Source organism: Miscanthus floridulus, chromosome 13, assembly GCF_019320115.1.
Source record: "Miscanthus floridulus cultivar M001 chromosome 13, ASM1932011v1, whole genome shotgun sequence".
In the NCBI taxonomy this organism is placed as follows: domain Eukaryota; kingdom Viridiplantae; phylum Streptophyta; class Magnoliopsida; order Poales; family Poaceae; genus Miscanthus; species Miscanthus floridulus.
The window spans coordinates 87,392,028-87,405,317 of NC_089592.1; the positions used below are offsets into that span (position 1 = coordinate 87,392,028).

The 13,290-nt window shown below is 43.9% G+C and overlaps 1 protein-coding gene and 1 non-coding gene across 2 annotated transcripts; both read right to left on the reverse strand.

Annotated features, from left to right (window-relative positions):
* Positions 1-537: 537 nt before the first annotated feature.
* LOC136500252 (uncharacterized) lies at positions 538-4,006 on the reverse strand. The gene is made up of 3 exons (XM_066495612.1): positions 3,499-4,006; positions 1,911-2,203; positions 538-1,119 (listed from the first exon to the last, which is right to left on the reverse strand). Exons 1-3 carry the CDS (start codon positions 4,004-4,006, stop codon positions 538-540), a joined length of 1,383 nt encoding a protein of 460 aa, XP_066351709.1.
* Positions 3,946-4,084, reverse strand: LOC136502404 (small nucleolar RNA Z247). Its single transcript, XR_010770549.1, has one exon. It is a non-coding gene; the product is annotated as a small nucleolar RNA Z247 (small nucleolar RNA).
* Between the last annotated feature and the right edge of the window lie 9,206 nt (positions 4,085-13,290).

The following is a 13,290-nucleotide window of genomic DNA, read 5'->3' on the forward strand; positions in this document are numbered from 1 at the left end:
TTAAATAGAGTAGGGAACAGCCCCCTACGTGGTTTGTACAACGAGATGGTGTTTACATCAAACTCAAACAAATTCTTGAAGAGATCTCTATCCTATATCTGCATGTACACCGACGCCTCCTCAACAACCTGAAGTCGGCGCCTATACAATGAACCTAGATGGCTCTATCGGATGAACCTATCATCTAACACCCCCCCTCAATCTCAGCCACTAACAAGGTTGAGATTGGCTCTAAATTCCTTCATCTTGGATACAACAAGGGGCTTAGTAAAACCGTCAACAAGTTGATCACCAGTATGAACATACCGTATGTCCAGTAGCTTCTAAGCTACTCTTTCCCGGACAAAATGGAAATCTATCTCGATGTGCTTTGTTCTAGCATGAAACACCGGATTTGCTGACAAATACTTGGCACCTATGTTATCACACCATAGCCTAGCCACCGGTGGGTGAGGAACCCGTAGTTCTCCCAACAATTTCTAAACCCACATCATTTCTGCAGTGGCATTGGCTAAGGCTTTATACTCAGCTTCCGTGCTAAAACGTGAGACTGTGGGTTGTTTTCGAGCACTCCATGAACACAAGGTTCGGCCCAAAGAACACAACAAAACCACCAGTTGACCTTCTATCATCCACACACCCTGCCCAATCGGCATCAGAGAAAGCACTGACCAGCATAGAGTTAGATTTCCTGATCTTTAATCCCAAGTTCTGAGTCCCTCTCACATATCGCAGTATCCGTTTCACAGCACTCCAATGTGCATTAGTAGGTGCGTGCAAGAATTGGCACACCTTGTTTACTGCAAAGGATATGTCCAGCCTTGTGAGGGTGAGATATTGTAGGGCCCCAACTAAACTCCTGTATTTGGTTGAGTCCTCGGGCCCTAAACTTGTGCCTTCAACCGCACTTAGCTTCTCTGAAGTTGACAAGGGTGTGTCCACCGGCTTGCTTTTATCCATACCAGCTCGCTTCACAATGTTAGCAGCATATCGTTCATGGGACATCACCAAACCATCTGTGCACTTCTTCACTTCAATCCCAAGGAAGTAATGGAGATCTCCCAAATCTTTGAAGGCAAACTCCCTCTCGAGATCCTTGAGCAAGGCATTTGTTGCTTCCTGTGAAGAGCTTGCTACAATAATGTCATCAACATATACCAGTACAAACATAGTATGTCTACCTTTGTTATAGTAGAACAGTGAAGTATCTCCCTTCGATGGTGTGAAGCCCAATTGTTCCAATTTGTTACACAAGCGTTCATACCAAGCACGGGGTGCTTGTTTAAGCCCATAGATAGCCTTATCCAACTTACACACATAGTTTGGATGCTTGTTGTCCTTATAACCAGAAGGTTGATGCATATAAACTTCTTCCTCAAGTATGCCATGAAGAAAGGCATTTTGCACATCTAGTTGTCGAAGAGACCAACCTTTGGAGACTGCTACTGACAGTATAAGCCGAATAGTAGCTGCCTTGACTACGGGACTAAAAGTATCCTCATAGTCTATGCCATACCGTTGCTTATATCCTTTAGCAACAAGCAGTGCCTTGTACCGATCTACCAAACCATCAGCCTTCTTCTTGACCTTGTATACCCACCTACATCCAATGATGTTCTTGCTTTTCGGTGGTGGTACAAGATGACATGTCCTAATTTTCAGTAGGGTTGTTTGCTCATTATTCATCATCGAGACCCATCTTTCATCATTTAGAGCTTCTGCAACATAGGATGGTTCACCTACAGCTGTAGTACCCAGCATACACCAGCGCACAGTACCGTCAGAATAAATTTTTGGTTTACTTATATCGTGTTGAAGTCGTGTGGATGGCCGCTGGTTCATTGGAGGATTAGATGGAGCAGCATCAGACCCAGGCACCACATCTAGGATCACAGGCGCAACCACCTCACCGGATTCGAGCGAATCCAGCTGAGGTGACGCTCCCCCAGCGCTCGAATCGGCCTGTGCAGCCGCACCGGCGCCCGTAGGAAGCGATGAAGACGCATGCGCCGCAGATGATCCAGGCCCCGATCGATGCGGAGACCGCGCGCCACGGATCCCGGAGAAGATGACGTCGCCGATTCGGTCGCAGGTTCAGGCGGATCAACCTCGATGTGCGGGGAAGGTTTGTCGCCAACCTCCCGGCACATGAAATGATGCCCATTTGGCGTCGTTTCTTTATCATTGTTCACCGAATTTGAACCTGTATCATCCATAACAGCAGTAGAACTAGGTACAAGATTAGTAGGTACGGAATTAATCAGCGATTGATCATGCAGAATTGCATCCCCAAAATCGACAGAAGGATTTTTAAGAATATCAGGAAGAAGTGTGAGCTCAGCGCGAAGACGGGCACCCGCATTTGGATGGAGTAGAGAGAAAGGAAACACATGCTCATCGAACACCACATCTCTTGAGATATACACACACCCTTCAGAAGGATCTAAACATTTAAACCCTTTATGTAAGTTACTATACCCGAGGAACACACATCTCTTGGATCAAAACTCCAATTTCCTGGAATTGTATGGCCTAAGATTAGGCCAAACAGCACATCCGAAAGACCGTAGGAATGTGTAATCCAGAGAGGTACAAAACAAATGCTCATAGGGCGTGTCATTGCTAATGACTTTAGATGGAAGACAGTTTATGAGAAAAACAACAGTGATGAATGCTTCATCCCAAAATTTAAGTGGCATTGATGCATGCACAAGGAGGGATAGCCCTACTTCGATGATATGTCGATGTTTACGCTTGGCAGATCCATTTTGTTGATGAGAATGGGGGCAAGAAACATGATGGGAAACGCCTAGGCGCTTAAAGAATGAGTTGAGGGATTGATATTCCCCACCCCAATCGGATTGGACTACAAGTATCTTGTGGCCAAATTGACGTTCAACCATATTCTGGAAATCATGAAAGCACTGAAACACTTTAGATTTATAATGCAACAAATAGATCCATGTGAACTTGCTAAAGTCATAGATGAAACTGACATAGTAATCATGTCGGCCAATAGATGTAGGAGCCGGTTTCCATACATCAGAAAAACATGTTTAAAAGGACTCAATGAAACACTAGACGACTTGGGGTAGGGCAATTGGTGACTCTTGCCCTTCTGACATGCATCACATATCACATTATTACTCGAATCTCTAACAAATGGAAGCTTGTGGCGGCTAAGGACCTGCTGGACAACATGAGTAGATGCGTGACCTAGCCTATGTTGCCACAAGGACGCGGTGGGCTTGAAGACGCCAAGCACCTCTTTATTCGAATGGGGCTTCAAGGGATAGAGGCCTCCTTCACATGGACCTCTGAGGAGTGTCCTCCTCGTTGTCTGCTCCTTGATAAGAAAATGGTTTGGGTGAAACTCAAGAAATGCATTATTATCTCGTGCAAGACGATTAATAGAAAGAAGATTTTTGTTGGCATGTGGGACATGAAAAATATTTTTTAGATGAATGTTGCAAATTGGGGAATGCAAAATGCTATGACCAATGTGATTAATTTCCATATCTGCCCCACTTGCCATGTGGACCTGATCGCCACCATGATACTTGTCGTGCACGGAGATCTTCTCGAGTTCACTGGTGATATGATCTGTGGCACCAGAATCCATATACCAGTTCGTGTCCACTCCATAGGATGTAGTGGCCGATGATGCGCTCTTCTGTGGAGGACTGGTGAAAGAGGCATCAAACCTCTTGAAACAATGCACCACCATGTGTCCCTCCTTGTCGCACAACTGACACATCACACCGGATTGGAAGCCACATCTGCCGCCACCACCGCCGTGGCCCCTCTTCTGGCCATGCCTGAAACCGCCACGATCGTCGCTGCCACGGCCATGGGAGTTGTTGTTGGGGTTGCCGCCGCCATGACCGCCCTTTGCCACCATGTTGGCCAAGGATTGAGAACCCCCACCATGCATTTCCATGCGCTGTTCGAAGCTGATCAGCTGAGTGTAGAGCTCGGCGACGGTGATGGGTTCAACCCTCGCCATGACCGCAGAGACGACCAGGTTGAACTCAAGATCAAGGCCAGTGAGGATGTACGAAATGAGCTCCTCATGGTGGCAGAACCGCCCGAAATAACATGCTTTCGGAGGCGCTCATCTTTCACTAGACACTAAGCAGCTTAAAAATGAGCTACATCGGCAGTTCGTCGAGCACACCCCAAGGGAGAACTCAAAAATCCACATTTTTACATCCAGAATCCAATAATAAGTACGAGCTTACAATACTTAATCCATTTAATACAACAAGAGTTCTTGAAAATTATTTATTACAATACTAGAGTTTAGAGCGCGATAATTAAACAGCGGAATAAAAATAAACATCTAGCAAAAATGATATAAGGATCCGTCTGTGCCCACCAGAAGAATCCTCCACACAAGAGCTACTCCTCAAGCTGCACCTACAACAGGGGTAAAATAAACCCTGAGTACACAATGTACTCTCAAGACTTACCTGACTAGTGGGAATATTTTTCTGACTCTCAAGGAAATGATAGGCAATATGGGTTTGATGTTTTCTTTTTGCTTACGAGAAGCATTACTAATAGTTCATCCTTACATTCAAGTTTTATTAGCAGTCATGATTACTTCATTAGCTAACCATTCTAGGTAAGCACATGTTCTACTTTCAGACAAGGGTTGAGCAATTAGAACTATTTCACCATCTTTCATCTTCCAGTTCTTACTACGGTGCTAGACCATAGCCAAGTCGTACCGTCTCACAGAAATAGTGATTTGCGAACCAACGTATCCTAGCTAGGTACCCCAAAACACATGCCCCATTTGTACCCCAGGCACAAACAAGACCAACCCATTCCACTCTTATCACAGGGTCCAGGTCCTCGTCCAAACTTGGACTCCAAGCCCCCACACTTGAGACCTAAAAGGTCCTTGTGTGGTTTTGGTAATTGAGTGACAACCTAGGTGGACTAATTGTGTTTATGTAAGATACACATGTGATTAGTCCATAGATACATGTGTGAGCAACATATGCCATGAAGGTGAAAATGGCTTTGAGATGTTGCAAAGCTCACACATGTGAAGATGAAGTAGCTCATTGCACATGAGACATGACATTGAGTCATGTGATCAAAGGTGGAGAAGATCAAGTCAAGACTTGGCTTGATGGACCGGTTGCAAGCGTGAAGGGCAAGTCGGAGGCTTTGGAGCGATGGACCGCGTGGCGGTGAAGCTTGAGCAAGACTTGGCGCCGATGGACGAAGGCAATGGTGAAAAGCAAGTGAAGTCAAGATTGATGAACCAATATGATCACGTGATGATATGAAGTGGATCATATCATTGTTGATCGTGTTGGTGCATGTGTTGCATCGACATTGGAGGAGATGGAATGGAATGCGCAAGGCAAAGGTATAACCTAGGGCATTTCATTTCACCGATCATAGGTGTGTAGAGAAGTTTATGACTGGGTTTAGGATAGATGGCCGTACTATCAAGAGGGGCAAACTTGTTTGCATATCGGTCATCTAGTGCCACTCGAGTGATCTAACTTTGCATCGTCGCTAGGATCGAGTGGCGTGGCAAGTTGAGTGGCTAACACCCTTGAAAATGTTTGTGAAAATATGCTAACACATGTGCACAAGGTGATACACTTGGTGGTTGGCACATTGGAGCAAGGGTGAAGAAGTTGGAGGTGAAAACGAGTTAGTCGCGCTGGTTACAGAGCTACCAGACACGTTCGGTATGGTGACCGGACATGTCCGGTATTTGGCGACATACTCAGCGACCGAACGTGTCCAGTCGCCACACCGGACGGGTCTGGTGTGATTCAGCAATGATGGTGTTCGGTAGATCTGTTGATCGGACGCTGGCAGCGTCCGGTCCGGTGTGACCGGACGTGTCCGGTCATCAGTGGGTGCTTACTATACTCGATCAGACGTTGTGGCTCAGCGTCCGGTCAGCTTCTAACAAACACGTCCGGTCGGCCCTGGAGGCTTACTAGACTCGATCGGACTCAGCGGCTGAGTGTCCGGTCATTTCGTGCTAAGCATCCGGTCATCTTGTCAGAGAGCCGTTGGAGGCAACGACAGGACACGTGGCGGTCGGGTAGCTACTAGACGCGTCCAGTATGGTGACCGGACACGTCCGGTATTCATGATCGGTGCGTCCGGTGCAGCGTCCGGTGCTGCGTCTGGTCGACCCGAAAAATACCCAGTGAAGGGGCAACGGCTAGTTTAGCCCATGGGGCTATAAATAGAAGTGGCCTTCGGCCATGGCTGTAGCTGAACACCTTGGGAGACTTTGTGTCCATGCTTGAGAGTGCTTAGGAGCCCTCCATCTCACACATACTTGATAGTGATCATCCGATTGTGTGAGCGAGCAATTCTAGTGCGATTGCATCGTGAGGTTGCATCGAGTGGCACTAGGTGATTGAGTTGCAAGCCGGTGGTGCTTGTTACTCTTGGAGGTTGCCACCTCCTAGATGGCTTGGTGGTGGTCTCCATTGAAGCCCGCAAGAAGCTTGTGCGGCGCTCCAGAGAAGTGCTTTGTGAAGGGCATTGTGCTCGCCCCACGGGAGCCACGAAGGGCAACTTTAGTAAAGCATGTCATTGAGCTACCCTCACTTCCGGGGTAGGTTCTTGCGGTGCTCGGCATGCGAGCTTGGCGGGTGATGCCAATTAGCCGCCGAACCACCAAGTGAGTGGTCGACACAACGAGGGCTAGCGTGCTGGCAAATACGTGAACCTCGGGAGAAAAATCATCGTGTCAACCTTGTTCTTCCCATTGGTTTGCATCCCCGTTACACAAGCTTGCGATTACTTTCATATACATTGAGCTAGTGTTGTTGCTTTTGTAATTAGTTAGCTTGTGTAGCTTGCTAGTTACCTTCTTGCTTGTGTAGCATAGAAGTAGCTCCCTTGCGTGGCTAATTTGGTTTGTATAACCTTGTTAGTCACATTGCTTAGTTTGTGTAGCTAAGTAATTGCGCTCTCTAATTTGGTATTGGTTGCCTTATTATTGAGCATTGCTAGTTAGTTTAGGTGGCTTTGTGCTTTTGCTTACTAGCATGTGTAGGAGCTCCCTTGTTGCTTAAAGTACTAGTAGCATAGGTTTGTGTGACCTTGCTCCTAGAATTGGTTAGGAGAGCTCTAGCTAGTCCTGCACCTTAGTTGTTTAATTAGTATCTTTGAAAGGTGCTAGAGAATATAGATAGAGGGGTGTAGTCTTGGGTAGACCGATAGTTTTAATTCTGCACTTGTTTCAGTTAGCCGACACGATTAATTTTAAAAAGGACTATTCACCCCCCTCTAGTCGCCATCTTGACTCTTTCAATTGGTATCAGAGCTAGGTCGCTCATTTGTGGTCTTCACCGACCCAAGAGGATGGCAGCTTATGAGCTAGGTGTTGATTGTCCAAACATTTTTGATGGCACACACTTTACATGATGGAAAAATTGGATGATATGCAATTTTAAGTTTATTTGCCCTCAAATGTGGTGGATGGTAGATATAGGCTTTTCTCATGTGTTGGATGAAGATAATCTAACTCAAGCATAAGAGAAATGCCTAGATCTCGACATCCATGCTACTAATATCATGTATAGATCTTTGCATGATTGCATATTTGGAGAAATCATTGACATGAAAACCGCCCATGAGATTTGGAGTTATCTCAATGAGAAATATGGGACAGTCTCCGATGATGACGATGAGCCCAAGAAGGAGGCGCATGAGTGTGTCGAGCATGATCACAATTTGGTGATTGTGAAAGATTGCTCCACCTCATGGTCAAGTGATGATGATGACGATCGATCAACTACAAGTTCACTTGACAAGGTTGATGATGATGCCACAAGTGTTACAAGTGATGATGCTACCCCATGCACACTTGATGGTAATGATGGTTCATGCTCAAGCCATGATGAAGATGCTACTACATGCTCTCCAACCACACCACATTGTCTCATGTCACAAGGTGACACCAAGGTATCAAATGATAATGTGGTTGATCATGTTGATTCATATGATGAGCTTGTTAGTAGACTTGCTAGCATGACCATATCTTTAGAAAATGAGAAAGCTAAAACATTGAAATTAGAAAGTGAAAACTCATTTCTAAAGAACTCTTGTGAAGAACATAAGAAATTACTTGATGCTTATAAATCTTCACATGATGAGCTAAAATTGAATCATGAGACACTACTTGCATCTCATGATGAATTATTAGAACAACATGCTTCTCTCATTAAAATGTTTACAAAGAAACTTAAAAATAATGAGAGCTCATCACATGGATCAAATGATAAATTGCAAAATGTTGCTAACCCTTGTGATGTAGGCAAGAAGCATGTATCCACCTTTTGTGATGATTTATTAGATATTCCATGCTCTTCATAATTAGATGCTTGTTCTACTTCTATGTCTTGTGAGACTAACCTTTTGAAGGAGAACAGTGAGCTAAATGAACAAGTGAAGAAATTGAGCAACAAGTTAGAGAGGTGCTACAACTCTCAAGTCACCTTTGAGCATATGTTGAAGACTCAAAGAAACTTTGGTGACAAGAGTGGAGTCGGCTTCAAGACTAGCAAAGTCAATCATCAAGAAAGCCGCAATGACATAAGTGGCATCGGCTTCAATAAGAGCAAGATCAAGGGCAAAAGATGGGGCAAGAGAAGATATGAAAGAGATATGAAGAAGCAAGAACAAGAGAAGCTCTCTCATTTCATGTGCTTCAAGTGCCATGAAGTGGGACATCTTACAAATGGTTGCCCCAATGAAGAAAAGCTTAAGTTGAAGAAATAAGAAGAGAGGCTAAGGCATGTGAAGTGCTTCAAGTGCCGCACTTGGGGTCATCTTACCTCAATGTGCCCAACCAAGCAATTGGTGAAGCAACAAGTGAAGCCTCAACCAAAGCCACAAGTTGAGCAAGAGAAGACACCTCAAGAGCAAATCAAGATCAACCATGAAGATGGTGGTGATTTGATGATAAAGAAGAAGAAAACAAGAAGGGGTGGAAAGGCAAGGCATCCAATGCAAACTCAAGATGCCAAGATGATGAGCAAGAATGAAGATGAGAAGAAAGATTATGCTCACATCAAGTGCTTCAAGTGTGGAAGTATGGGACACTTTGCCTCTAAGTGTCCTACCAAGCTTGAGAAGAAGGCTCAAGCAATCCATGAGAGGCAAGGCAATGAGAAGCACCACATGAGCAAAGAAGAGAAGGCTCAAGCAAAAAGAAAGTGCTACTCATGCCAGGAAAGGGGACACATGGCACATTCATGTCCCCTAGGTGACATTTCTAAGCCTATTTCAATTGTTGATAATAATGTGCTTAGAAAGGATAGCAATGATACCTCATTGGTTGTAATTGCAAAACATCCCGCTACTCATACTAAGGCTATGCCTAAGTATGTTGCACCTAACTTGAGAGGACCCAAAATTGTTTGGGTACCATCAAAAAGTGGATGATTAATTGTAGGTACCATCGGCATTGAAGACTTGATTCAATTGATCTCACATTGTTCATCATATGTTGAATCAAGTTATGAAGCCTAGTGCACATCCAAACCCAATGCCAAGTGAAAATTGAGAGAAGTCCAAGTGCTATCAACATACAAGTGCTATAATTCAAGTTGTTGGTAATTCATTAGATATATTTGATGACTTACAAATAATTGAGTTGAAGCTTGCTAGTTGGATGATCATGAGCTAACCAAGGTATATTTCTTGTTGATCATTTCATTTGGGTGCATGTGAGTTGATTGAATTGGATAAATATGCAATGTTGCTTGCTATGAGATGATTGAATGGATAATTGATTAGTAGTCAAGTTTGGATTGATTTGTGTTGGATAAATTCATGAGATGACTTTTAGTAAGTGATTTGAATGGATATATGTCTTATGGAAGTATTCAAACAAGTTAGTTTCAAGTTTGATTCATACATGATGAAGTATAGCTCAAGTGTTGAAATTTGTCCTATAATTGAGAATCTGAGCTAGCTATGATCTTAGCCATGTTTGAGTGATATAAACTTATTAGATTGGCATAAAAATTGGTGTACATGCTCTAGACTTATGGTATAAGATGCTGTACAATTTTCATGAGAATTGAATAAGAAATGCTTCGGTTTTGGAGTGGATCTTGTCAGCTATAGTGCAACAGTTTTCAGCATATAGCAGTGGTGGAAGAATTGATATATGGCAGCAATCTAGAAGTCAAATGAAGCTCAAATTTTTACAGCTGCTAGATAACTTAGTAAAGAACATCTCCACCAAACTTTGTGGTATTTGTATTTGTACTCTGGGAGATATGCTTAATTCTTTGAAGGGTACAAAATCTGTCAGAAGAGTGACAAATGTTGGATTGATCTAGAGTCACTTTGATTGAAAGGTCCTCAAGTTGGAAACATGTTTACAAGTGTTTGAGGTACCTAAGTTTGGTTTTGAGATGACCTAAAAGCATGACAAGCAAAGAGTACAAGGCCATTTGATTGTGGAGTGTACTTTGCATATATGTGGTACTCAAATTGGAAGATCAAGATCAAACTCAAGATGAAGTTGAAGGTTAAGTTCTAGTGACTATTGGAAATCATTTGGTAGAAAGAAAAGAACTTAAACAAGAAGAAAGAAAAGGACTTAAAGAAGAAATCAAGGTTACTCATTAAGTTAAGTCCATCACTTGGATCAATCAATCAAGTCATTTCAAGTGAGTATCAAGAATGATTCTTGGAGAAAGGTCACTTCTCCCTAGAGTAGGGGCTTGCCGCCTATGTGTAGGTAAACCAAGTGTGGTACTTGGAAGGCTAACATGGAAATGGTGATCCGAGGAACATTTGAGATGCTTAGTTGAAGCAATCAAAAGGGTTGATCAAGAAAAGCAAGCAACACCCAAAAGAGAGGTAATCATGATATTTCAAGTGGTATTCTCAAATTGATACTCTCATACAAGCAAAGATCAAAAGATAAAGCAAGTCAACCACAACAAGAAAGTACACTTGATCATAAGTGGTATTCATTTCATATGGGTGAAGAATGAAATTCAACATGGTATCTGTCAGTGCGGGACCCACGGGATACCCCGCAAGGAAGGGAGAAGACCTAGTCTAATTAGGATTCTTCTTCTGTAATCTTAGTAGCAGTATTACTCTGTAATCCTACTAGGAACTCTCATTGTAAACCGACTAGGACTCTGGCCTCCTGACTATATAAAGGAAGGTAGGGCTCCTTGGATCGGGAGTTCAGACGACAATTGTACAACACAACACTTTACAATCAATCCAATGCAAAGGCTAACGCCGACTGGACGTAGGGCTATTACTCGATCTACGGTCGAGGGCCCGAACCAGGATAAATTGACTGTCTCTTGCGTTAACCGTCGAGTTCTGCATACGTTGAAGCCCGAACATACTGCCCTAGGTACCCTCGTGGCAGGCTATCGGTGGTCAAACATCGACAGCTGGCGCGCTAGGTAGGGGCTTTCGGTGACTTTGCATCCGAGAGCTCGATGGACCTCGATAACATGATCTTCTCGAGGGGATCAATCTTCATCTTCGGTTCATGGATCTATGAGGCAGGCGACGATGCCAAACTCCAAGGCCGTCTCCTCGAAGATTCAGATCATCATCAGGACTTTTTCATTTCGACGACAATGACGGATCAGCTTGCTGAAAGATTCGCGCAGCTCATAATGTCCAATCTAGCTCGGATTCCACGACTTCACGCATCCAATTCAGACTCAAGTTCCGTTTTCGAGGCGAAGCCTTATCCGAGTTCTTTCGGAAAACCAAGTTCTTTTTTGACAAAGCTCCGGAACATGACGTCAACTTGTCAAGAATACTACTCGAAATACACCCAGAGTACTTTGAAGAAGTCAGGTCCTCTTCCGTTCAACATGGCGACACCTTATCAAACATGGCATGAAGGATCCATCTATCTCGTGCTTAGAATGCCACTGAAAGGAGCCTAGGAAGGTCTTGTTTTAACTATAACATCTCAAGACTGCATCGTTCACTGGCCAGGTACTGATCCTAAGGATGACAACACCCAACTAGTAGACGATATGACAACAACAATTCTACCCTACCAAGAAGGAGATTCGATCTATAACCTTGAAACCTCCACTAAAGTTATCAACGGCTCTAGCTGTACGGAAATCAACAACGATGACAGAACAACTCACGCTAGAGAAGTATTCATAATTCGCCGTCCTCGATCACCATTGATCCCCCCCAGAAGTACCTGATGTAAGGTCTTCAGATGAATCCGAATCCAACATATCACCATTTATCCAGGGGCATGACGGTGAGACTGAGAGCTAGAGGCAAGCAAGAGAAAGAAAGAACAAATTGAAACAGGGACGTCAACGCCGTGCTAAGCAGCGAAAGGACACTTGGATCAAATATGAATCAAACCTAGCTGAGTACAATAGAAGAAAATCAGAACGAGAGGTTGAGGAAGGACGAGCGACAAATACACCCTACGATAAGATCCAAGAAGCACTAGAAGAACTTAGGGCGACCTCATATCCCAATGAAAAACAAGAATAGCTCTGAGATTTTCTCCGATCAACGGTCCTTAAAACGCACGACGAAAGGGCAACATCTCATGAACAGGAAGATCAAAATCAAAGGAAGTCCGCTTTTGAAAGACTTGGACCAAGTGGAAGTCACAACGGAGAGAGCCGAAGAAATCACAGTCAAAACAACCGAGTCGAGTAGCCAAGAAAAGCCAGAAGCAAAGCACCTACTCAGACAGCCATGCAGAACTACTCTCACCAAGACAACAATTGGCAAGAAGGGGGCGCAGAATCAGAATATACGGAAGCCAGAACGCATAATAGATTCCCCTGTTTTGCGAACAGACTTGCTTCAATATGACTACCTCACAAGTTCAAGCCGTCCAACCACTCCAAGTACGATGGCAAGACCGAACCAAAGCAATGGCTCAGGATTTACTCACAATCGATTGAATTGGCCGGAGGAGACGATGACATCAAAACCTTGTTCTTTCCCATGGCCCTAGAAACCATGCCACTCCAATGGTTTGACAAATTGAATCCAGGATCAATCAGAAATTGAGAAGACTTGCAAAGAGCTTTTTGTGAAAATTTCACGAGAATTATTACACATCCAATCACCCACACAGAGTTAAAAGGACTCAAGCAGAAAGGAGGTGAAAGTCTCAGAAATTACTATCGACGATTTGGCGAACTACGAGCTCAAGTACATGACATCACACAATGAGAAGTAATTGAAGCCTTCTCTCACGGAATCATGGCTAGGTGGTAATTTCAAGACTTCTACAAAGAAAACCCA